This window comes from Thermobia domestica, chromosome 4 (genome assembly GCF_964235325.1).
Source record: "Thermobia domestica chromosome 4, izTheDome1.hap1.1, whole genome shotgun sequence".
Taxonomy (NCBI): Eukaryota; Metazoa; Arthropoda; class Insecta; order Zygentoma; family Lepismatidae; genus Thermobia; species Thermobia domestica.
Genome location: NC_137457.1, coordinates 283,605,524 through 283,630,145, shown reverse-complemented (window position 1 = coordinate 283,630,145; position 24,622 = coordinate 283,605,524). Strand labels below are relative to the sequence as shown.

The following is a 24,622-nucleotide window of genomic DNA, read 5'->3' as shown; positions in this document are numbered from 1 at the left end:
AAGAAGAATGTTTTTAATATATGTAAGAAACATACATTATAATATAGTTAGTTGCTATGTAGTTGTTGATAGATACCTAACAAACATGTACGATTGCAATACAGTCTATGTACATATTCGTTCAAAGAGAATCAACGAATAAAATTGTTTAAAACGTATCATCGTTTTGTAATTTCAATATAAAAGGTGAGAATACTAGTAAATGTAATCACGGAAGATATTTTAATGTGTAAACAAATACTACCACTCAAGATCTACTTATATTATTAGCCGAACCAGGTTGACGACTACCTTTGGCGAGTCGTTATAAGCAAGAAACAGAATTAAGAAAATACTTCGGATGAGGAGAAACAGAAGTTAGAAAATAAACCCTTCTTAATGTCGAATAAGAATTCACTTGTCACCATGACAGATTAATAAATGGTACACTCCGTAAAAGATTAAAAACGACTAGGTACCCCAGGTCTTTATTCAATCCCTGTAAATGTGACAAAAGAGATGTGAGATACAAGCAAGATATATGTAAGATTAAACCAAGCAGGAAAGTCAGCATTAGTACAATATGCACTAGATAAAAATAATAATAAAAAAATATATATAATAAAATTAAAATAAATAAATAAAATTAAAAAAATAAAATTTTGTTTGAAAACACGTCAGTTACCAGCAGAAGCACAGATGGAAAATGAAATGAAATCTTTAAGTTGTACATCCCACCGTTATGGCGGCTAGGCTAAAGGAGACGGTGATGATGAGAAATGAATGAAATGGTGGAATGAAGAAAGTGTGAGGAAACGGGAGCAGTCCGAGAAAACCTACGTACACGGTGTTTGTCCATCACAAGGCTCACTTGGCGCGAGCTGGGATCGAACCAAGGACCCTATGCACCAGATGTGAACGCTCTACCACTGAGCACCGCACCCCCGTCCCTCCAGAAGCACAGATGGATATAAAAGGTTATTAAGAGAACCAATAGAAATAAAATTAGGACATAGCATCTTAAATAAAGAAGACTGTTTGAAAATAAGTGGAATATGGAATATTTTATCACAATAATAATAAGAAAATAAAGCAAACGAAATGATAATTAAGATAGCTGTTAATATTGTAAATTTAAATTATACTGAAAGTTGTAACAATATTTGAGTGTTAGATATTGGAAAATGTAACAATGTAACAAATTATTCCAAATGATTATCCAACAATTGCCTTAAATTAGTATATAATAATAAAGGTATTAGTTGCCATTGAAACGTTAATTCGGATAAAATAAAACATGGATGGAATATCGAACATTTTAATTACTTAATTATCCTCGATGAAAATTATGTGACCTATATAAAGATGATTTATGGTGAGCAAATTTTCAAAGATATGCGGTACTTTGAAAAGATTCGAATTAGAAGAGATTGTTTAATATTGATTCATTAAACAACTTTGGTGAAGCAAAGGAGTGATCACTGGATAGCCATGAACCTTGCTTTGTGTACAGGTGTGAAAATTAATCTGTTTCAAGTTAGAAGTTCTGTGGAAGAATGTATTCCTTTAGGTTACCTGTGTTTCTAGTAAGTAATAATATATACGTATTTCTTAGTATGCAGGAGTTTATTTTTCAAGGAAGTTTTAGAAGAATGGAAATCAAATTGAATAGAAAAGAGAGAAAAAAGTAACTCCTTTGAAGGTAATAGCGTATAAAATTATAGAATAAAGCTAATTTTGGTTTCAAGTGGAAATTTATTTCCCTTTAACTACTGAAAATTTGAGAGTTAAAGAAAGTTTTGTGTAGTTCACGTAAAATATGATTTTCCTTCTAAATCTTTTTAAACTTGTTTTAACCAAGTTTTCCCTAAATAACTCTATGGCCTATGGAACCCGGAGGTTCAATGCCGTGTTTACAGAAGCTCTCCATTATGACTACTGTCCTTAGCCAACTGGACCCAGTTTCTATTTTGTATTCCTATTTCTGCGAGATCCATCTTTATATTATCCTCCCATCTGCACCTAGGTCTTCGTAATGGTCGTTTTCCGATTGGACTTCTAGTTGAAACCTTGAAAGCGTTCCTACCTTCCTCCATTCTGGCTGCATGCCCTGCCCATCTGAGCCTCCTTGACTTGATGATCCTAACAATGTTTGGTAAACAGTATAAATTATATAATTCCTCGTTATGAAGTTTCCGCCATTCCCCATTTTCGTTCCTCTTGGACAGAATATTCGTCTCAGGATCTTGTTTTCAAATACTTTCAGCCTACGTTCTTCCCTCAGAGTAAGCGACCATGTTTCGCAACCGTACAGAACAACAGGCGTGATTATTGTTTGATATATTTTTAGCTTCAAATTCCTCGACAGAATTCGCGACAACAAGAGATTTTGAAGTGAATAATAACATGAATTCCTTGGTTTTAGTCGACATTTAATTTCTTCGTGAATATGATTTTGGTCTGTTAATGTTGGTCTAGATATTTGAAAGTATCCACTTTATCGAAAGTATTATTTGATATTCTAACGCATCCATAATTTGCAGTATTACGATCCCGACGAACTTCCATGTATTTAGTTTTCTGTGCATTTACTTCTAAACCTATGTTTCTGCAAGCGTTTAATAAGACCTTTGCATTTCTTTCTGTTGTTGTCGTGTCATCTATTACATTTACATCATCAACATACGCCATAACCTGGTGAATACCATTCAGCTCAAGGCCCTGGTTGCTATCCTTGATATTCCCTAAGGAAGCTTATAAGTCGTTTTATGCATAGGAAATTTAAAGAACAATTACCGCCCACTTGCGTGAATGCTGAAAACACATTAAATTTTTGTACATTTGATGTTTTTTTTTCTTTCTTCAAATATGTATGTGACACTATTTTTTATTTTTTCTTGCAGCTTCATATAACTCGAGTTGGAGTCCAATATCCAGCAGGCGTTGAACCATCATCACTGGTTCTTCCTTTAGTCTACGATGTTAACACTAACATCACCCAGTTGGCGGAGAAGCGGGATCCTGGCCCTGCAACTACTATCACTGCAGCAAGTCTTCAGTTGAAGAGGTTCGCAGAGTTTGGTCTTCAACATGGAGAGTGTTCAGTATTCCCTGCTGTGCGGGATCTGTTGGCTAATCTTATTTTACCCTCTGATCCTCCTCCGCAGGTAAGTAGTTAATTGTTACTTGGTAATTTATATTCAAATTTTACGAACGAAATTATATTAGATTAAAATTTACGTTCAATCCCTATAAATGAAACTGTATTATATGAACTTATACTGGCTTTTAATTTCGTCAGGGTATAACCTTGTTTTTTTATTTCTTACCAAAAGATAATGTACGAAAAACACTATACGAAATGATCATCATAAAACTTACCAATCGCCGCGTAGAGGCAATAATTTCGTCAGTATATGTTGTGTTTTAGCAATATACAGTAGAAGCCCTGTGCTCTTCGGCGATAGCCACATCGATACGGGGAGTATATATATATATATATAGTGATCTAAAAATGGTGCCCATGAACAACAGAGCGCTATTTTCAGGTCAAAATAAAGCGAAAATGCTCTATAATGGTATACTCTCTGGGATCTTCTTCAGCCGTTATGGTGATTCAAAATTTCACTAAGTGCCAACGTGGCAAATTCACTTGGAACTATTACCTTGCTCTACGAATCCATCAAGTTGTTACATCGATTGTTACGTTAGTAACTGGTGCTAGTATGAACGTCTATCGACTTTAACTGCTATCTGGAAAGAATTGATGAAACTATTTGATGGATTGGTAGATCTTCTCTGTGGTTCTTTATCTTCGACGTTGCCACATAGTGCAGTTCGCGTTTTCACACGAGGACCCGAAAAGGATACAATTATATTTCGCTTTATTTTGACTTGTAGAATAGTTCTCTGTAGTCCGTGGGCGCCATTTTTAAACACTCGATATATAGATACATAGGTAGATAAATAGATGATTAGCTGAAAATTAATACAAGCATATGGTTGTAATTTCCAAAATTCATCTGAATAAACCTGTTTGTTGATCTCAGATACCATCTCATGTGAAGATAACCTGCCACAAAACTATTTACCATATGTAACTCGGTCATGCGTTAACGGATGAGTAAAAAAAATCATGCAGATATGGGTAGAAACATAGATAGAAATTATTCACATTCGATGGAAAACAAAGCAGTATAGTATAAACCCCAAATATTAAAGAACAGATACGTGCAATCAACACGAGAGGATCATTCATATAGAGACAGTTGAAAATCATGCAGTAATAATGTTAGTCATTCATTCAGAGCGTTCAACATCCAGCTTTCAATCTTCCCTCATTTATAGTTGAGTCCCTTTCAGCAGCGAGGTATATGAGACATGAACCTACTGATCCGAACCGCATGAGCTTCCACCGGGAATCGAACCCCTGTCTCCCGCGCCAAAGAAGCGTACACTAACCGTCCTCATTTATAGGATCTATACTTACTATAATAACTCGTAACACTTACAGCAAAATCTATTCATTCACGAAGCAAATATACTCAATTAAAATAAAATTCTTCAAAGAAAGGCTAAATCTTAAACAAATGTAATGATCGTCTGGAGATAAAATTTTCCATAACTTTACATGACTTCACAGGATGGTATCGAAACATTTCTCATAAAGTTTACATTAGTCCCCTTGGTATTGCTGCTGGATTTGTAATTACTGTTTCCATCATGCATGCATGCTACAGTAATTTAAAAATATAAAGAAATGTTAATACATACAGTTACCATTTCTCGTCCAAAGTAATTCTAATCAACACCCCGGAGATGAATTACCTTCCTTGTAGAAATGAGTTTAGTACCTCTACGGCCATCGTATAAGATTAATATATATATATATATATATATATATATATATATATATATATATATATATATATATATAATATGCAGATATTAAACTATTGTTTCTTATAAGATTGCTGTTCTTAACTATATTTGGTTTCAAGGTCTTATTTACATTCAGTACAGCATTTATCGAAAATCTGCAATAATGTCTATACAATTTTTAGAAAAAGAAAAAAGCTTCGCAGATAACTCACAAAGACGGAATTACTAGAATTCATGCTGAAATCGACCATACTAATAAACTCTTGATTCGCAACATGTAATATAAAACAAGAAAACACATTCATTCTATAAAATAATAGTACACAATAGACAGTACTATAAAGGCATAATCATATGCACAAGGTGTGGCTAGGACGGTACTGACGTAACAGTACGAAACCGCTCACTCGCCCGAGAGAGGCGCTGCTGGCGTCCGGAAGTTAGTGCATCTGCACATGCTATCCGAAGCGCGCGACAGTTGAAAACACGTGCTTGGTTGGGAAAGACGCGTGAAACGTATCGGGTGCAGTGTTGTTGTCGAAGTGGTAAAGTGGTGATGTAGAAGTGCAGAAATGGAGCAAAGGGTAAACATCAAATTCTGCTTCAAACTGGGTAAAAATGCGACAGAAACACATGCAATGTTGAAGCAAGTATATGGTGAGCAAGCATTATCCCGTTCCTGCACATTTGAATGTTATGGACGTTTTCGGGACGGGCGTGAAAGTGTTGAAGATGACGCCAACACCGGAAGGCCGATTTCTGTGTGTACGCCTGAAACAATGGAGAAAGTTCGCGAGCTTGTAACATCGGATCGGCGACTGACTATTTGAATACTGGCCAGTGAACTGAACATCGACAAAGAAATAGTCCGCCAAATTCTGACGCAAGACATAGGGAAACGCAAGGTGTGTTCCAGACTTGTTCCGCACTGTTTATCGGACGAACAAAAGCAACTCAGAATGGACGCCTGTAGTGAACTCATCGACTACGCTGACGCTGACCCTGCTTTCCTGGATTCGATAGTAACGGGTGACGAATCTTCGTGCTACCAATACGACCCTGAAACCAAGAGACAGAGTGCAGAATGGCGGTCTCTCAGCTCCCCTAAACAGAAAAAGTTTCGATTTTAAAAATCAAAGGTCTAAGTCATGTTAATCGCTTTCTTCGATAGTGAAGGACTTATTCATCATGAATTTGTTCCACCTGGCACGACTGTTACAGGACAGTATTACGCAGAAGTTCTTACCCGACTCCGACAAAAGAATTCGCAGAGTACGTCCCCGTTTTCGACATAATGGGAGTTGGTTTCTGTTGCACGACAACGCCCGCCCCCACATTGCGTTGCCAGTGAAGCGGTTTTTGGCCAAGCATGAGGTCGTGGAGCTGCATCATCCGCCATACTCTCCTGACTTGGTCCCCGCAGACTTTTTTTTTTTCCACAGCTCAAAACTGTGATGAAAGGAACACGGTTTGTGGATGTTGAAGACATCAAGAAGCACGTGACGTCGACATTGAAGAGCTTTCCGAAAAAGGACTTTAAAAGTTGTTTCCACAAGTTATGCAGCCGAGCACAGAAGTGTATTACGGCAGGTAGGGATTACTTCGAAACATATTAAAAGGGTACGTTTTTCATATCCGTTCTGATGTTATTAGAGGAGACCTGGCAATTAATAGCCACACCTTGTATATGCTGAGAACGATAAGAAACAAATAGAACTTTGAAATGAAAGTTATACAGATTTTTTTAAAGCTATTAATCAGATCACATTTTGAAAACATACGGATATAATGAAATACTAAATTGATCAAATAAACACAATGATGGAAATCAGTAAATATAAGCTGTAAACGAAACAAATACGGTTGGTTACAACAGGTGTAGAAGGAATTTCTTGTTGGTGGATATGAGTGCTTTGCGCCATAGAGTTACTTTTATTAACAAATTTTTGGAAAATGAAAATATAGCTTGCCTTGAATGGCCAGTATGTTCATCTGATTTAAACTTTGTAAAGCCTTATACGTCTAAAATGCTGTAGAAGATCAGTTGCTGCATGACCACCACATTTACTACAGTTTCCGCTCTGTATAAGAATGAGAGTCATTGTTGTAATAGCTTCTTGCATCTTATTTTAAATCTCTGTTTATCGTATTTATTTGTAAATAATTATAGTGTAAAAGTAGACATAGGTTAACATTGAAATACGTACTAAAATATCGAAAAAGTAGTATCATTTATGATGTACACTCACTTTTTATGGAAATACATCATGACATCCAGATATTGCACATTTTCACAGTATTTTTCCCATGTGGAAAGTTGTAAAATCATATTTACGTGTTCCAGTCACGCTGAGATTAGAATATGCAAGCTTACCTCAGCATTAACTATCGTTCTGCTTAGCTACGGGAAGTGACGTTGTTCGTTTCCTTCTCTCTTTTTCTACGGCACGACGTGAGATAGTGTTGTTTCCAGTAGGGCGGAGGGACTGTATACACAGCACACGCTTGTGGGGTCAAGTTGTTCTCCCCTGGGTGGATGATTTCAAGAGTTGGTGGCGTCTCCTGTCTTGTCCACTCCACCAACTTGTCAGTCTGGTAAAGATAACGGAGTTAAAAAAAAAACAACTCTTTTCAGATTGCTGTAATCTCCCAAAACGATAACGCAAAATTTCTTGAGTAGAATTTTACGAGTAATCAAAACAAGGTGGTTCCTACCTTTCTAAGCTCAAGAGCTGAGTGATTTTATATATGTCCAAGTGCGGCGAATAATGTGAGAATATGTAATTTTCAAATGTAATATCTGAGTGTAATAGTCTGTTTACACAAGTAGTGAGTGTGTCGTTAAATGGCACTTCTTACTGAATACCTTGGTATGTATTTCAGTGTTTTCACGTGTATTCTTTTGAGCACTCTTATTTAGAAATATGTAGATAGTTATGTATCGCAGTATAGTACTATCACGAAATTTACTATTTTATTTTGATTATTTAGTATTGCTTTAATTTTGGACATAAATATCAGGGGTTCTACAAACCTTGAAAGTCAGGAAAATGACATTTGGTCTGACAAAGTTAGGGAAACATATAAGTAGTCAGGGAAATTCGCCAAATATACCGTATATATATATATATATATATATATATATATATATATATATATATATATATATATAGATAGATAGATAGATAGATATCTATCTATCTATCTATCTATCTATCTATCTTACGAATTAACAAACTGAAAATACTCTACGGCAGGCTTCTAATATGTAGAAAATGTATGTTTGAAAACAATAATATTTTTAAATTACTAGATAAATTGAGATGTTCCGGCCTGTGTCAGTCAGTAGAATGTCTTATTGCCAATCTAGCGGTTCATGTTGAACCCTTGGAAGTTGGCTCAGCTTCGGAAAACAAAAGTCGGGAACAACGGAATAATCAGTAAAACTTCTTTATGTGTGTATCAGTTTCCTAAAGAAACGAGGACATTCCTTAAAATTAGATATCGACATTAAAGTAGTGCAAAAACTGGAAGAGAGGGGGATCGAAAGTACTATTTAAAAGTTTAGATGTTATTAATTTCGTAAGTAGTTTGTGTCACTCGATCTGTAAATATGTAATTAAACATTTAATTGTAATTCCATGTAATCAATGTACGTGGACTACGTATACTGTTACAGTCCACGAAGGAGGTGAAATTAAAAATAATGTAAATTGAAACAAGAATATTAAAGTGTGATATAAACATTTGTAGGAAGGGGATATAAACATTTGTATTTCGTATTTTGTAACTAAACGTTGAACTCGTTGAACTGTAATATTAAAAATAATCTGAAAAGATAGAGTATAAAGGCGAGGTATGGTGGGTTATAAGGCAAGAAACGGACCGACAAATAAGATATATATATATATATATATATATATATATATATATATATATATATATCAGGGTTCCTACTTGTCAGGGAAATGAGGGAAATAAGGGAAAATGGTGCAGGTCGGGGAAGCTCAGGGAAATTTTATAAAATATATTTTTTCTAACTTTAATTGGACACCAGTTTCAGCCAACCACTACAATACCTATTTGGTTTTAATTGCTATTTTCTTGTTCCCCGTGCAATTTTGTTTTTATTGCTGTTTGAAATTTTATAAAATATATTTTTTCTAACTTTAATTGGACACCAGTTTCAGCCAACCACTACAATACCTATTTGGTTTTAATTGCTATTTTCTTGTTCCCCGTGCAATTTTGTTTTTATTGCTGTTTATGTTGTACGCACTGGCGGATCTTCGTTGTGGAGTGGGATATGTTCCCATAAATTATCCCCCCCCCCCCAAAAAAAGGTAAAACGGATTCAGGAAAAGAGGGTAAAAGATATAATTGCTACGGAATTTTCACCACAATGCCCCCTCCCCCGAAAAGATATTCTATCTACAAGCCTGGTCGTGGCTATGCTTTACTAAATATTTCGCTAGAAAAAATATCAGGTTAAACATTTCTTAGAACGCTCATAATGGTTCTGTATTTTAGTAAAATGAATTAAACAATAGGACAAAAGAACTTACAAGTTACAACGCAAAACGCGCTTTTCGGTGAATACCACCCAAAGCGTATCTGTAGATATAACATTGTCGCGATCTACGATAATGTTCCTGTGACATTCAAAAGTGCTAGTTCTCCCACTTTCTCCATTCCACTATTTCATTCATTGCTCATCATCACCATCTCCTTTAGCCTAGCCCGCATAATCGTGGGACGTAAAACTCAAAAATTTCATTTTCATTTTTTCCATTTTGCCGCTTTTCGCTAGAACGAGATCGCAACCACGTTTTCAGTCGTTGCAATGCGGATTAAGATCGTTCTGCACTGGCCACGCTCGAATGCAGGCCACGGTAGTTTTCGAATAGTCACGTGAAGATCTTCGTCACTGGTGGCCAAGGCTTCCAACGCAGTCCGTGATGGAGTTCCACCTTCTTTAATTCTCTTCCATTTAGAAGTACAGATTGCAAATTCAGAACTAAGGAGGGAAAACAGCATTTTTTCTTCAGTTCCGATAGTTTGGTAAAGTTTTTCTGCTAGAACGCGGAGGTGTTACTCACTTTTGTCAGTTGCGCGTGTTAGCAATAGAATGTTGAGTCCGTATACGTTTAAAACTTCCGGCGCAAGACGCATTTTGAGGTCTTATACAACCGACTCTATCAACGGAATGTAGATAGTTCTTCAGTAATAAGATGTCGTGTCATCTGCCCTGAAGTGCGTACGATGTGTTTGTCTTTGGGTGAGATGAGTTCGAATCTGCACGTGGACACTGGCAGCCATTCTGGATATTGCTTCGAAAATTGCCTTGAATTCTTCTTTGCTCTTTGAACGCGTCTTGTTTAATGCTGCGATAGTGTCCTGAATGGCATCTGACGCTGCGTTCAGTTTAAATCTGCCTTCTGCAAAAGTCGATTAAGGGGAGGGTTATCGTGAGAACATCCTGAAGACAAGTAATAGTTACGATAAACTCGCTGTCGTGCATGGCAGAAGAAAGTGCCCGTGCTTTGGCTGCTGTAGCTAACTTGGATCACTTAGAACACACTGTAGAGCCTCAGTAATTTCTTGAAATTTCACGTGAAATTGTAACACCACGTCGTTCCGTTCAACCCATCTCGTTTCACAAAATGTCTCCAACTAGCCACCAACCGTAAGCTTAAGGACAGTATTACGTTTTGACGATGCGGTGGAAAACGCAATGATCTCTTTCATCGTTTGATCTCTTTCGTCGTTCCCAGACATTTCCTCACGCACTATACTGACGATGACCTGAAGATGGACAAGTTGATTGCAATATGAACAGTGCAGCGCCTTTGAAGCCTCCTTCTGTATCTTCTGCACTGCCCCGCGACTTTGAAAGGTCATGATGACGCAACCATCTGTACCAATACCAACGCAGTTTTTCGGGTCGAGTGAGAAGTCTCGTAGCAAAGATAGAACAATTTCTCCAATTTTCCCTCCAGCCAGTGAGAGTTCGGATGGTCCTGCGTCTTCGGATTCCGAGCTCGAACCAATGTCCTCACGTTTCAGCTCTGCTGATCGAGGATCAATGAAACTGAAGCAATCTTCTCTTACATGCTTCGTACCTTAGAACCAAAGACAGCTGAGATGTGTGCGAAATGTCCATAGTCTCATCAAACATAATAGAATAAAACTGACCCTCCCGCACTCGATTGACAATATTGCAGGCGTGATTTCTCATCCACAACCCTCAATGAAGGCATTTTGTGTGGTTTTATTGGCAAAAGTTGTCCTTTTCGATGCTTTCTTCCCAGTGATTCTGTAAGACATCGTTACCACAAGTCATTCTAAATTTGCCCAATTCTCGAAAATTGCCCTCGTTGAACTTAGTTTCTACACCGTCACCATCTGAGGTCCAATTATCCGCACAAGCATCTTCCCTGTGGCCTTGAAAAGCAATGCCTTGCCTTCCAAGAAATATCACATTGTACAACATTAATTTCAGTTTGTCGCGATTTAGGATTACTTGTCTTCTTGACGAGTTGATTTGATTCTCGATTGTTTCACTGGTTCCCACTAGTTTCTCAGAAACGCTTTTCCGACCTCAACAGCGTTAATGTACTATTATGCCTTGTTCAGAGTTTCTAAAATACCGTAGAAAGTAGCGAATTTCTTCAACGGTTTAGTCACAAGAGATTGGAGAGGCATGTTTATTCGATAGCCCCCAACCAAACCCGTTGCAAAAAATGAGCAACATTTACAAATAAATAAATAAATAAATAAATAAAATAAAATAAAAACAAAAAAAAAAATCCTTATGGGAAAGAACCAGCCATGGATAGTTTTCCTGATGTTATGGCCTCAAGTAAGATCGTCCTTCTTCCTGAAATTTATCTGATAATATGACTCGAGTTATCGTTAGCGTAAACGCGGCATGCTGGACAGAGACAATTTTTAAATAGAATTTAAAGAATTAACCCTCTTTTGAAATAACTCAAGAACGATCCAAAACTTTCGTTCGTGTGGCGGTAAGCTACAAGGAGCAGTGTGTGTGTAATTTTAATATTTTGGAGGGCTCTTGGGGGGGGGGAGGATTGCCCCCCTTTAATCCGCCCCTGCTTGTACATGCAATTGCTTTCTTCTTGCTTCAGGTTATGTTAGTGGCATTTATTCCTTATTTATATATCAACGTCATCCGACACCTGTCACGAAAGTCAGGTAATTTCCTGTCAAAGGTCAGGGAAAGTCAGGGAAATAGATTTCTCCAAATCACTAGGAACCCTGTATATATATATATATATATATATATATATATATATAGTGTGTCCAAAACTTAAGCATAATGTAAGACGTTGCATGTAAAAGGCGGGAAGGTCATTGCGAGCACAGGAGTTTTGGCGGTTGCCGTGTATTGCTTGTGAGGAGCATTGAACCTGCTATGGCAAATGTTCGCCAGGCCCCCTATGGGAAAAAATAGAAAACTAGTGCTTGGATGAGAAAAAGATGCCTTCCGTGTGTGCAGTAAGTGCAGTGTTGTAGTGAGCGGAAGGTACTGCTGTGTTGAATGTAGCAAGACATTAATGAAATATGGTACAAAGACGTCAGTTGGATGTGTTTACGAAAGGTCGAATCATTGGGCGCTTTGAAAAAGGACACACAGACAGCAGTAGCATGAGCCATCAATGTGCCACAAAGTATCGTGTCTAGGTTGTGGAAACAGTTTTTCGACACCGCAGACTGCCGCCGTAGGCCCGGTGGGGAATGTCCATGGGTTACAACTCCACAACAGGACCGCTACTTAACTCTTAACTGCGCATCGGAACCGGACCCTGCCTGCAAGACAACTGTCAGCGGAGCTTGCAGACGCCTCAGGGGTGCGAGTGTCACGCCAGACTGTGTACCGGAAACTGCGTGCCAGTGGTCTGTATGCCCGTCGACCAGCAATATGTGTTCCATGACGCAGGCACACAAAAGAGCCCGTTTAAGTGGTGTCGGGTACATCACCAGTGGACCCCCAACGAATGGAGCCGCGTACTGTTCACTGATGAATCCCAATACAGTTCCCAGAGCGATTCCGATCGCACTCTAATCTGGCGCGAACAGGGAACTCGCTTACATCCCACGAACATTGTGGAACGGCATCGATATGGTAGTAGTGGAGTAATGGTCTGGGCAGGTATGAAGATGAATGGTCGTACTGACCTGAACATCTTCGATGCTGGGTCTATCAGTGGTCAGAGGTACAGAGACGAAGTTCTGCATGCCCATGTGCGGCTTTTTACAGGCGCAGTGGGCCCACAGTTTCTGCTAATGGATGACCGCCCGTCCCCATAGGGCCAAATTGGTGGAAGAATACCTCGAGACGGAATACATCCAACGTATCGAGTGGCCAACGCGTTCTCCGGACTTCAACCCAATTGAACAAGCGTGGGACGTGTTAAGAAGACGTGTTGCAACCCGCCAGTCGTCCCCCGGAACACGCCAGGAGCTCTGTACTTCTCTTCGTGAGAAGTGAAATCAGCTACCCCAAGAGCTCTTCAACAACCTGATCTTGAGCATGGAACGTCACTCCCAGACGTGTATGGCTGTTTGGGGTGACCATATCCCATATTAACCTGTTTTCGATGCCGCCACTGTGTCTTGCAGTGTTTTTGTGATATGTCTATTATGGTATCACGTTGTGAGTTTGTTTTTTGTGACCCCTTCTAGCATGTTTTCCAATTCGGCCTGTTCCGTGTTCGTGTGGCCTTTACGTGTGATATGTTTGTATGGTGGTTCCATTTGGTGTGCCTTCTTGACGTTCTTCGTGCCCTATGTACTTGAACAGCCATTATGCTTAAGTTTTGAACACCTGTGTATATAGATAGATAGATAGATATGTATAATGAAGTCAGGGAAATTAAAACTAAGAAATCTGTAGAAACAAGATATATGGAACTTCAAACTTGTTTATTACTTTTATTATGGCTGTATCATACTACAATTCTATTGAGATGAGAATTATTCATTTGTCTTTGCAGGTACCATCACCCGGACAGGGAGCTCCAACGTCGCACACAGCAGCCGCCCAAATTCAATCCCCTCTTCAAATGCACTCACCTATGCAAGCACAAATGCAACCCCAGATGCAGCAACAATATCCTTCTATTAATATGAACCAGCATCCGATGATCCCTCCCTGATAGTATGACGTATGTCCTCACACGCGTTCAATTAATCAAGATTCTTTTATTTAAAACAGAATTGTGTTCTGACAATATGTCTAAGGAAACTGTCAGTGAAGTTTCGTATAAACTAAAAAATATACATTTTTATTTTCTCTACCGTGTATTATTAACTTAGTGTGTTGTGATAGTTCTCAAGAGACAAGAATTGCATATATATTTTTGGAACTGTGATTATATTCCGTTAATATCCTATGTTGTTTCAAAGTCTAGAAAAGCTTTCATTCTAACCAGTGCTAGTAGAGAAAGCTAAAGAAATGTTGAAATTACTTTGGCACCTTTCATAGTAACTGTAAAAGTTATTGTTTCAAGGATTTAACATCACACCATTAGCTGTACGAGAAGTGATGGAGAAGAATATAAAGCTTTGAAGATTAAATTTCGTGGTTGCACCAATAATAGCGGTAAATATGAAATCCTTGCTGCAATTATTTTGAATAGATTTGTTACGAAGGAAATTGCTTTAATCAAACTTCATTTTTGGAATGACAGAAATTTTGAAGGCATAAATTTCAGGATTAAATTTTATGTAAGAAGATAGAAGAGGTGATTTGTTGTAATTGTTTCAATGATTTTCCTCATTAATTTTTAGTACTATAATGCGTATTTCGTACAGTATATGCAGACAGACGTGCTCTTTCTTCTGTCACTGCCCTAAGGTTCTAATATGCATGTTTAAGGGTTGTACAATAAGAGGCTTCTTTGATTTTCAGTCGATTGATTTATATAGGGCAGTATTTTTCTATTTTACGTTGAAACAGTTGAAGATTTTAGTATTCGGAAAACAGGAAACGCATTCTTACTGCATTAGAAAGTGTTTCTTACGAGAGGAGTTGCATTAATGGGTACAGATAAACTTCTAGAAAGCTTGAATATAAGTACAGCATGTAGACGTAACGGCATAAAACTATAGAGGATAAAACACGGACATACTTGTGCTAAATAGCCACTAAATGCACGAATGTTGTTTAACGAGTCAGGGCAGGAGCGGGTGCGTCAGAAGGGAGCAAGCGCGTCAGCGACAGTTGTTATACACATAAATGAGGATAGTGGTGAAGCACTTCATATGGCATAAAAACTCATCAGGCGTGTGACACTTCTGTGATCACTTTGTAAACTGCCTTCAAATAGCAGTTATAATCACACCCTTAAAATAACACCGTACAAGTGTTAAATGAAATGAAGAAAGAAGAAAAACCAAAGACGAGAATCCTGATAAGATGGCGGACAGTTAAGTTCGAGAATTTTAAACTCACCTTTAATACATATTTTCGTGTAGATTTACTGTACGGATCCACATATATGTAAAATTTTCAGAACCAATTTGGAATAATATTTTAATAGTCCAGTCTGTAAATAACCTAAATATGTTGTGTTCATACTTGTAAGATGCGTATCTACGTAATGAAAATCTAACCTATAAGTACGGATTCGCCCATAAGGTAGCCATTAACCACAGTAAACAAAGTGAAGTGAAATGTCTGAAGTCAAAGTGGTAACTCAAGACGTGAAGCCACAGAAGTGTCTGAGAGTTAAAGGATTCGCATATTTGTGAAATTTACGTTAGGAACGTGTTATGTTACTTTGGAACACAAATGTGCAAGCAATGAAACCATATCGGGTTATAACATCTTTAGTAAAGTACAAATACATAATTCAACACGTAAAGTATGTGTTTTTATGCCATATGCAGTTTTTGCGTTATCCTCGCGTTTGTGTGTACCTACCATCGCTGACGCGTCTACTCCCTGCGAATGCACCCCCTCGCTACAGCTCGATCCCACATGCTGCGCTTCTGCTTGACTCTTTTAAATAGCATTCCTGGTCTTTAGGGGCCACTAATACAAGTTGGTTAGTGTCTTTTGCGCAATAATTCTTACCGTATACGTACACTGAAGCCCTCCTAAAGTAAATCTGCACAGATTAATGCAAGCCCACACCCCAAAATGATTAAGATATAGAGAGTTGATTTACTGAAAAAGAAGTATATATGCAATGAATTTATGTATGGATCCGTACAATAAATCTCTACATTTTATATTTTAAACAAATTTAGACTTTGTGTTCGTTCTCTTATGATTTTTTAGAATATATAGTTTAAGTAAATAACAAACCCAGTACCAGAACCTTCGTATAACATTTTAAGTATTTAAACATATCACTCGAAAACAGGCGGTCACGGATCCATGTATGTGCCACGTCAGTTACATCATGTGCTGTATCATTTAACAATATGATACAATTAAATTCTAATACAGTCTGCAGTCATATCGTTACACTTCATGGAAATAGAAGAGAAAAGCCAAAATTAACTGAATTTTACAAAGCAAAGACATTTTAAGGTGGATCACTAAGCGTTCTCTGTGCTATGCTAAACGCTGCTTGAATAGTGTGGCGTTGCCAGATAGCGTCTAGTGTTTACTGATGCCCGATAATAAAGGAAGTGATCATGGAATTATTCTTGGATACTTACTGGAGAAATTAGTTTTCGACATTTACCACAATTCACAGCTAAGTTCCGCTTCTTGAACTGCAACGCTAGAATCCAGGAATTTTCTAATTGTGACTACCACAGTAAGCGTAAAAATTTGGCAACAACGCATTATGGCGTTCTGCGGAAGTTTATTTTCAAAAGCTATTTCCTTAAATGTAAATTAACACTTAAGTAAAATGTGAAACATAACATGAAAAACGATCAAACAATATATATATTTCGTAATAAGATCGTTACTTTAAAATACTTGCCATAAACAAATTTCGTAAAACTAAGCAGTTCTAGTAAGATAAAACAATAAGTACCATCTTGTGTGTTCATTGTAAAACGAATCAAATATTTTCTTTTATTTGTTACCTTTTACGATATCAGAAGACACAACCAAATGAATCAGTCTCTTATGTTGTAGCTGAAACATAACTCTATCTTATAGTACAATATTTATAATATGTAATGTTTCATTGCACAGTAGTTAAGGGAATGAGCTAAAATACGTACTAACTTCTGGGTGGTGATCCACCTTAAGTAACCATGTAGAAGAAATTCATATAACAGGACATCAAAATTTCTGTCTGTTCCAACAAAAATTAGAAAATACTTCCTAATAAAAATAAATTGATTAAAATCAAAGATGACATTTGTATTGTACAACCTTAAGTATTATAAAGCAACTTACTGAACGATGTGTAGAGGACAAAAGTGTTTATGACATTTTCAAAAGGACAAAGTATGTAACAGTACCTGAAATTTCTGTGGTGTTATTTAATACAGAAAATATTGCTGTTAACTTCTTTTGTCACTTTATTTCAGTTATATGTGGTTACTTAATAATCTTATAGTGTTGTATGAATATTTTCTTTTGTCAGCGAATAGTATAAAACAAATGTATCCGACTGTAAAGATGTTATATTTAAGGATAGGTAAAGGAGACGTTGGTAGAGCTACAGCTGCTATTTGTAATGTAAATTCGGACTGAAGATAAAGTTTAGAGTCGAGTGGTTGTTTCTGTATCGAATAGAAAGTGTGTCGAGCACACATAATTATTTCTATGTACATTTTCTATGTAAATTAAATAAAATAACGTTATTTGTACAAGATTATGTATTACATTTTTTCTTTAGTTAGTACCAAAGTTGAATTCTGTGAACGCAGAGAGTAGGTAAGAGTTCATAGAATTCGAGGGTACTCTGTTATTATAATCAATTCTACACAGTGTGTCTACTAAATTTCAAGACTGGCAACATTATAAGATAACTTACTGGAGCCATCAAGTGGTTATTGTGTGTAGCTTTAGTACCGAATGTGTTGTGCATTGTGTGAAAAGTTCACGAATTTATGTCACGAATTCTGTGTGAGTTACAGTGATTTCAGTGAACTGTGGTTTCTATATTTGTCATGGACAGTAAAGTGGAGCAGAGAATAGCCATCAAGTTTTGTGTAAAACTTGGCGAAACAGCCACGGAGACCGTGGACATGATTCAAGCAGCTTACAACAATGATGCTCTTTCTCGAGCAAACATTTTTGTGTGGCATCGTCGTTTTCGAGGTGATCACGGACGACCTTAGACCTGTCGGGTCCAGTAACCGTTCGAACTGACTAAAATGTTGAAAAAGTGTGGGGAAATCTGGCGGAAAATCGTTGTCAGTCCCTCAGGATGATTGCGAAGGACTTAAACATTGGGAAGGATACTGTTCGGACGTGGAACACGATCTACAGAAGAGGAAGATTTGGATCGTGCACCATACCGCAGAGCCATTGAAGTACAGACATATATATATATATATAAATAAAAAAAAGTGACATGTTTTAACCATTCGCCCTACTCACCTGACGTGGCCCTAGCAGACAATTTCTTGTTTCCAAAGGTCAATATGACGTTGGAAGGAAAACATTTTGACTTAATTTCGCACATCCAAAGGGCTGTGACGAAGGAACTCAACACTGTCAGACAAGAGGACTTTCAGAAAGGAATCTAGAAACTATACAGCCGTGCAATTGCCTGCATACAACAAAAGAGAGTTATTCGATCCCAGCTCGCGCCGTGTGGACTTTGTGGTGGACAAACACCGTGCTCGTGGGTTTTCTCGGGGCTCTCCCGTTTCCTTTCACTTTCTTCATTCCACCATTTCATTTATCTCTCATCATCACCGTCTCCTTTAGCCTAACCGGCATAATCGTGGGACGTAAAACTTAAAAAGAGAAAACAGGGTCATACATATTGAAGATTAGCAGCCTATCAAGGTAATTCTCTTCTGTATTATTTTCTGATAATACCAGTCTTAAAATTTAGTAGACACACTGTATATATAGAAATAGCATGGTTAGTTAAGTTTGCGTAAGTATTGAAGCACATAAACAGGTGAATTTCGTTTCACAATGTAAAATTATGGTAAACTTCCAAACTGCGAGTTACTGCAACTGGAAGTGGTACATACATGTGTAATGTCTGGTTTCAATAGAGGGATAAGATTATATATAGGACCTGTTCCTCGGTCTCTAAATCCATATCAAAAACCTTTATTGTTAGATAATATAGAGATCAATATTGTAACTGCAGCAGTAGTAAATTTGTACCACTTCTGGTTTTAATAGAGAGATGAGGATAGTATCTTTTCTTCAGACTTTGAATCGATTCCAGAAAACCGTTTGACGCTGTCCATTACTGTATTTATTCTATTGCATTCGACATTGAAACTGGAAATTGTTAATCCGAATCCCTGTATACACTTCCGGTTCGATGGCGTGGGGGACCCGGGTTCGATTCCCGGCGGGAGCTCATGTGGTTCGGATTCCACGTTAATCAGTAGGTCCACGTCTCATATAGCCTCGCTGCTGAAAGGGACGCTAAACTAAAATGAACTGAACTGAACTGAACTTCCGGTTCGAATAGCGAGTTAACGCAAGAAATGGAACCTATTCTTGGAAGGCTGAATCGATTACAAAGGACCACTTTTCATTGTATCTTAGATGAAATGGAAATGGTTTAAGTACTAGGGAAGATCAGAAACTCAGGTTACAAGGCCGATATTTCTTGTGTTTTGTCTGTTTATAGAAGAATGAGGTGTACGGTAATTTTAATACATGGAGTTGGCAATCATGCAGTTTCAGCCACCCACTACCTATGGCTCTAGTTGTATGTAAACAAAAATGGCGACTAGTTTGGAAAACTGGTCTCGCGAAGAAGTCCGTTCAGTTATTAGATTTCTGTGGGCGAAACATGTAACCGCGGCTGCTGGTAGAGGTTTACGGAGAGACGGTAATATCTCGTCAATATGTCTCAGAATGGTGTCGAAAGTTTGTGGCTGGCAAAGGAAAAACGTCACCGACTAGGAGCGCAGCCCAGAAGACCACTACGCTGTTGAAGCAGTTTCGCTGGGACATCGACCACTCTCCCTACAGTCCGGACCTCGCTCCAAGCGACTTTCACCTGTTCCCGCACGAGAAGGAGCATCTAGGAGGCCGTTGCTTCGCTCCAGACGAGGAAATGAATATACTGTCTGTTGGTTGTGTTGGTTGTACGAAATAGTGTATACACGTTTCATTGCTGGCTTTGAAACCTTATTTTTTGATCACTCCCCCTAGATAGAATCTATTGTTGGGACGCGGAATCGATTTCAAAAACCAAAATCGATTGTCGGTATCTCATACCGTATTTGCTCTATCAAGATTAACATTAGAACCAGAAATAACTGTAAATTTCTACCACTTCCGATTTTCTGCTACCGTTTTTATTTTGTGGCAATCAAAGTTGGAGCCGGGTATGGTTAATTTCTACCACACTCGGTTTAAATAGAAGGTTAACAGACGATATGGAAACCTATTCTTCGGACACTGAAATGATTCCAGAAATCCGCTTCTAGCTATCTCTTACCGTTTTTGTGGTGACACCAATCGACGTACATAGTCATTCTATAGCATAGTTTGGAATACTGCTATAGAATATTCGTTATCCGAACAATCGTTCAAATAATCATTAATTATCCGAAGAATCATTCAAATATCGAATTTTGTTCGACTAATGAATATTCGAAGAATCCATTATTCGACTAATGAATATTCAAAGAATCCATTATTCGAATGATGAAGTATTAACAACACTATTTTGGAAGTCTGGTAAAATTAGTATGAATTTACTGCCTTTTTTTATTGCACAAACGGAACGATATGATTCGGTTGTAATCGTTCCTTTCCGTCTTAAAAAATATTCCTAAGTGCGTTACGTGTTGGAGTAAGCCACGCAAACTCCAGCCACTTCCTGAACGAAATTCTAATGCTACGTAAAAATGCATAAGACATGGTTATGGAAAGGTTTATCACATATATAAAAATAAGCTGAGACAAATCGTGTGATCTACGGTAGTAAATAATGGCTTGTTTAACGTATAAGGTTAACTAACTGGATTCATGAAGTCCCAACTCAGAGCGTGCCGCCAAGTAATAAGCTAAACTTCTAGGGAGATTTAGCCTTTTACTAACTTATGTAAAATTATATACGAGGGTTGATCAGAAAGTAAGGTTACAAAGCCTGCAGTGAAACATGTGTATACTATTTCACACAACCAATACAGCCAACAGATAGTACATATATTAGGTTATTTTTCGATATAGTCTCCATATCGGTTGAAGCATTTGTCCTCATCCCTCCTGGTAAAAATACTGTAGTCACGTGTTCAGCCATTTTGTCACGAAGTGTTTCACCACCTCGTCTGAAACGAAGCGACGGTCTCCTAGATGCTCCTTCAAGTGCGGGAACAGGTGAAAGTCGCTTGAGGCGGAAGTCCAGGCTGTAGGGAAGGTGATGAATGATGTTCCAGCTGTGTCCAAATCTGGGTCGGCCACTTAGCTCTTCGTGAGTGACGTTTTCTCTACCAGCCGCAAACTTTCGACACCATTTTGCGACATGCTGACGAGACATTACAGTTTCTCCGTAAACCTTTAGCAGAAACCAGTGAATTTCAGCCGTGGATGTTTCACCCACAGAAATCGAATAATTGAGCGGACTTCGCGAGACCAGTTTTCCAAACGAATTCAGCTCCAAGATTTCCAACAAAATTTCCTTGTAAATTATTCATTGTAGCTTTGTAAAATTCAAGATTACTAATACAACTCCAACTGACCAAAGCAATATATATATATATTTTAAGATTATATATTTGTGTTACAGTTTCGGTTATGTAACATAACCTTCCTCAGACAATTTCCTTAATCTGAAAATGTGGGCTTATCTTAACCCATTCAATTAAATTCAGATAAACTGTAAAATCTCCAGTGCTAACTCTTAATTTCTTGAACAAGGAGGAGGAATCATTGTTTTACAAGCTATCCTTCATTGTCCAAAATTCTCTAAAAGCACCGTCATTACTTGTCGGACTGCCTGGCTAATACTCCACGTGTGCATAGTCTGAAAATTAAAGACATATACACAAAAAAGGGTGTCTCTAAATAAATCATTAAGGATAGGTTTGTGGGCAGGGTAAATAAAAACCTCAACAGGAGGCTTTCTTGGACATTCATCACTGAGAACGGGGTTTTATGTAAGCTAATTAATTTGTCTTTGCTCTCGCTTTAGAGAGAAAATAACAACTAAACTTTATATTTCACCGAACACAGCCATACTTCAAATTTAACCCTCTAAATCCCCTAACAACCAAGATCATTACAGATCTTAAATCTCTAATTGTAATTAACAAACAGCAACTATCTTTCCGCCTGAAAGGGTAGGATTAAGTTATTATTCAAAATTTAATATCTTATCTGTAAAAGAGCATTTGTAAATGGGTCTTATCTCTTAACTGTGGGGACAACCTATCTTTAAAACACAGCCATCATTTAGACTGTACAAAACATATCTAGTTACGGTTGGATCGACTCCACCTTACTGTGGTGAGTAGCCAGCTTCCAGCCCCTTAATCTGGATTACATTCCTTATATACAAAAATCTGTCTTCTGTGATTCTGACGTCAGAAACACGTTTCCGTTCTCCCATTCGGGAAATCTCTCACTAGGACTTCGTTGTATCAAAATTGGTTTCAAAATAGAAACGAGTATCCGTAGTTTAGAGCTGTAGAGCAGCTTATAAGGAAAACAATGTTACTATTTAGTTATTTTTACATACAAATATATGCATACAAATATATAGTAATAATATTAACCTTAAGCTAATAACTGAGATAATCGTTAGCTTCTAATAACCAGAGACCATGGTGTGGTATTTTTCAACCTAATTAACATACTTAGTAATACGAGGGAGAATCAGAAACGATAAGGTTACAAGACCAATACTTGTGAAGTTTTGACTGTTATAGGGGAATAGGGAGTGTGCGGTAATTTTAATACATGGAGTTTTCAACTGTGCAGACCCGCCACCTACGATACTAATTGTTGGTAAACATAAATGGTGACTCGTTTGGAAAATGGTCTCGCCAAGAAGTCCACTCAGTTATTCGATTTCTGTGGCCGAAACATAAAAACCGGCTGAAATTCACCAGGGTTTACGGAGAGACTAATGCCTCGTCAGCATGCCGTAGAATGGTGTCGCGACTGGTAGAGAAAACATCACCGCATACAGCCCACGCTGTTGAAGCAGTTTCGCTGGGACATCATTTATCACCCTCCCTACAGCCCGGACATCGCTCCAAGCGATTTTCACCAGTTCCCGCACTTGAAAGAGCACCTAAGAGGCCGTCGCTTCTCTTCAGGCGAGGAGGTGAAGCACTTTGTGACAACGTGACTGAACACGCGCAAGGACAGAATGAAATCTTCAAGCTAATCCTACAATGCAACAAGTGTCTCAACCGATATGGACATTATGTCGAAATATAACCTAATGAATGTCCTACCTGTTGGTTGTATAAAATAACATATACACATTTCACTCCAGGCTTTGTAAACTTACTTTCTGATCACTCCTCGTATATACAAACCCAGTTGTATTATACTACACATTTACAATGTAATTTACCTAATGCCGTAAACGTCGCCAACACCTAGTAGCCCACTTGCCGGTAAATGTCGATCGTCGCTATAGCGACGCGTCGAACGATTGTTGCTAGTGTGCCACTGGCGGCAGGGTTTCGTCGAGTCGAAAGATATATCTAGAGTTGGAGTTTTGAAGTTACCACCGCGTAGTAGCGAGGACTTCATTTTGGTCCTCTCTTCTTCGATTCGTCGCGGAGAATCGCGAAGGGACCAACACGAATTATCGCCAGTCATGTGCATGCGATTATTGTTACATATTATTTTTCCTGACGAATTGTTCCTAAAGTGAGCTACGGGGGTCAAGAATAACCCCTGCCTCTACATCATGAAGTGAAAAATCTTAAGATGAGTGTGTATAATTGTATGAATTTAGATGACACCTGTAGCCGATCATTTGAAAATGAATATGGGTGAACCATGAAATAAAGTAAATAGACGCGCGTCGTTTGGTATAAAATTACAGGGCGAACCGATTTTATCTAATCTCAAACGGTTATCATCGAATATACACGGTTACAGGAGCACTCTGTTTAGCTAAATTAGAAATACTTCAACAATTTATGACTCTACAAACGACGTTTTCTCCATCGCCTCCGTGGCCAAGTCGGAAGAGCAAGCGCCTAGTAATCAAAAGGTTGGTGGTTCACGCCTACCCTGCGGCACGTATTTTTCTACTTTTTTAAAAGTGTTTTTTTTTAGACTCTCCTTAATGTAACAAACTACACATAAAGGAGATTTAACATATTTTGCGGCAGTAATTTTGTTGTTCATTAGCGTTTCGTCGCGTCTCTGACGCTGGTGATATAATTTTCAAAACGGAAGTGGGGCCACCGCGGATCGTCGATGCGGGACCGCCAATGTTGGGCGAGATATCTCTAGTTGCCCGTCGGTGGTCCTCCAACGCCTACGGCATGGGGTACTCACAAGTAACTCAGAATGAGTTGCTTGCAGTCAAGAACACTGCATCAAATAAGACCTTTTTGTGCAATATTGTATGCATATCCACGCATACTCATGAAAATGTGACTTACTTTGTGTAGAGAGGCGGCTCCTTTTTTCTCTTTCGAG

At 38.1% G+C, this 24,622-nt stretch overlaps 1 protein-coding gene across 2 annotated transcripts in view; it reads left to right on the top strand.

The window, feature by feature from the left end:
- Positions 1-17,670, top strand: part of MED14 (mediator complex subunit 14) — a 155,682-nt gene extending 138,012 nt beyond the window's left edge. Inside the window, exons 27-29 of one of the 2 annotated variants that reach the window (XR_014131246.1) lie at positions 2,883-3,146; positions 13,878-16,423; positions 17,102-17,670. Coding sequence is in view for 1 of the 2 variants with exons in the window: in XM_081756032.1 (XP_081612158.1) it covers positions 2,883-3,146; positions 13,878-14,039 (426 nt within the window). In the remaining variant the exon portion in view is untranslated. Of the gene's footprint in view, positions 1-2,882; positions 3,147-13,877 lie in introns of both variants that reach the window. The other variant, XM_081756032.1, reaches the window with a different exon arrangement.
- The last annotated feature ends 6,952 nt before the right edge of the window (positions 17,671-24,622 follow it).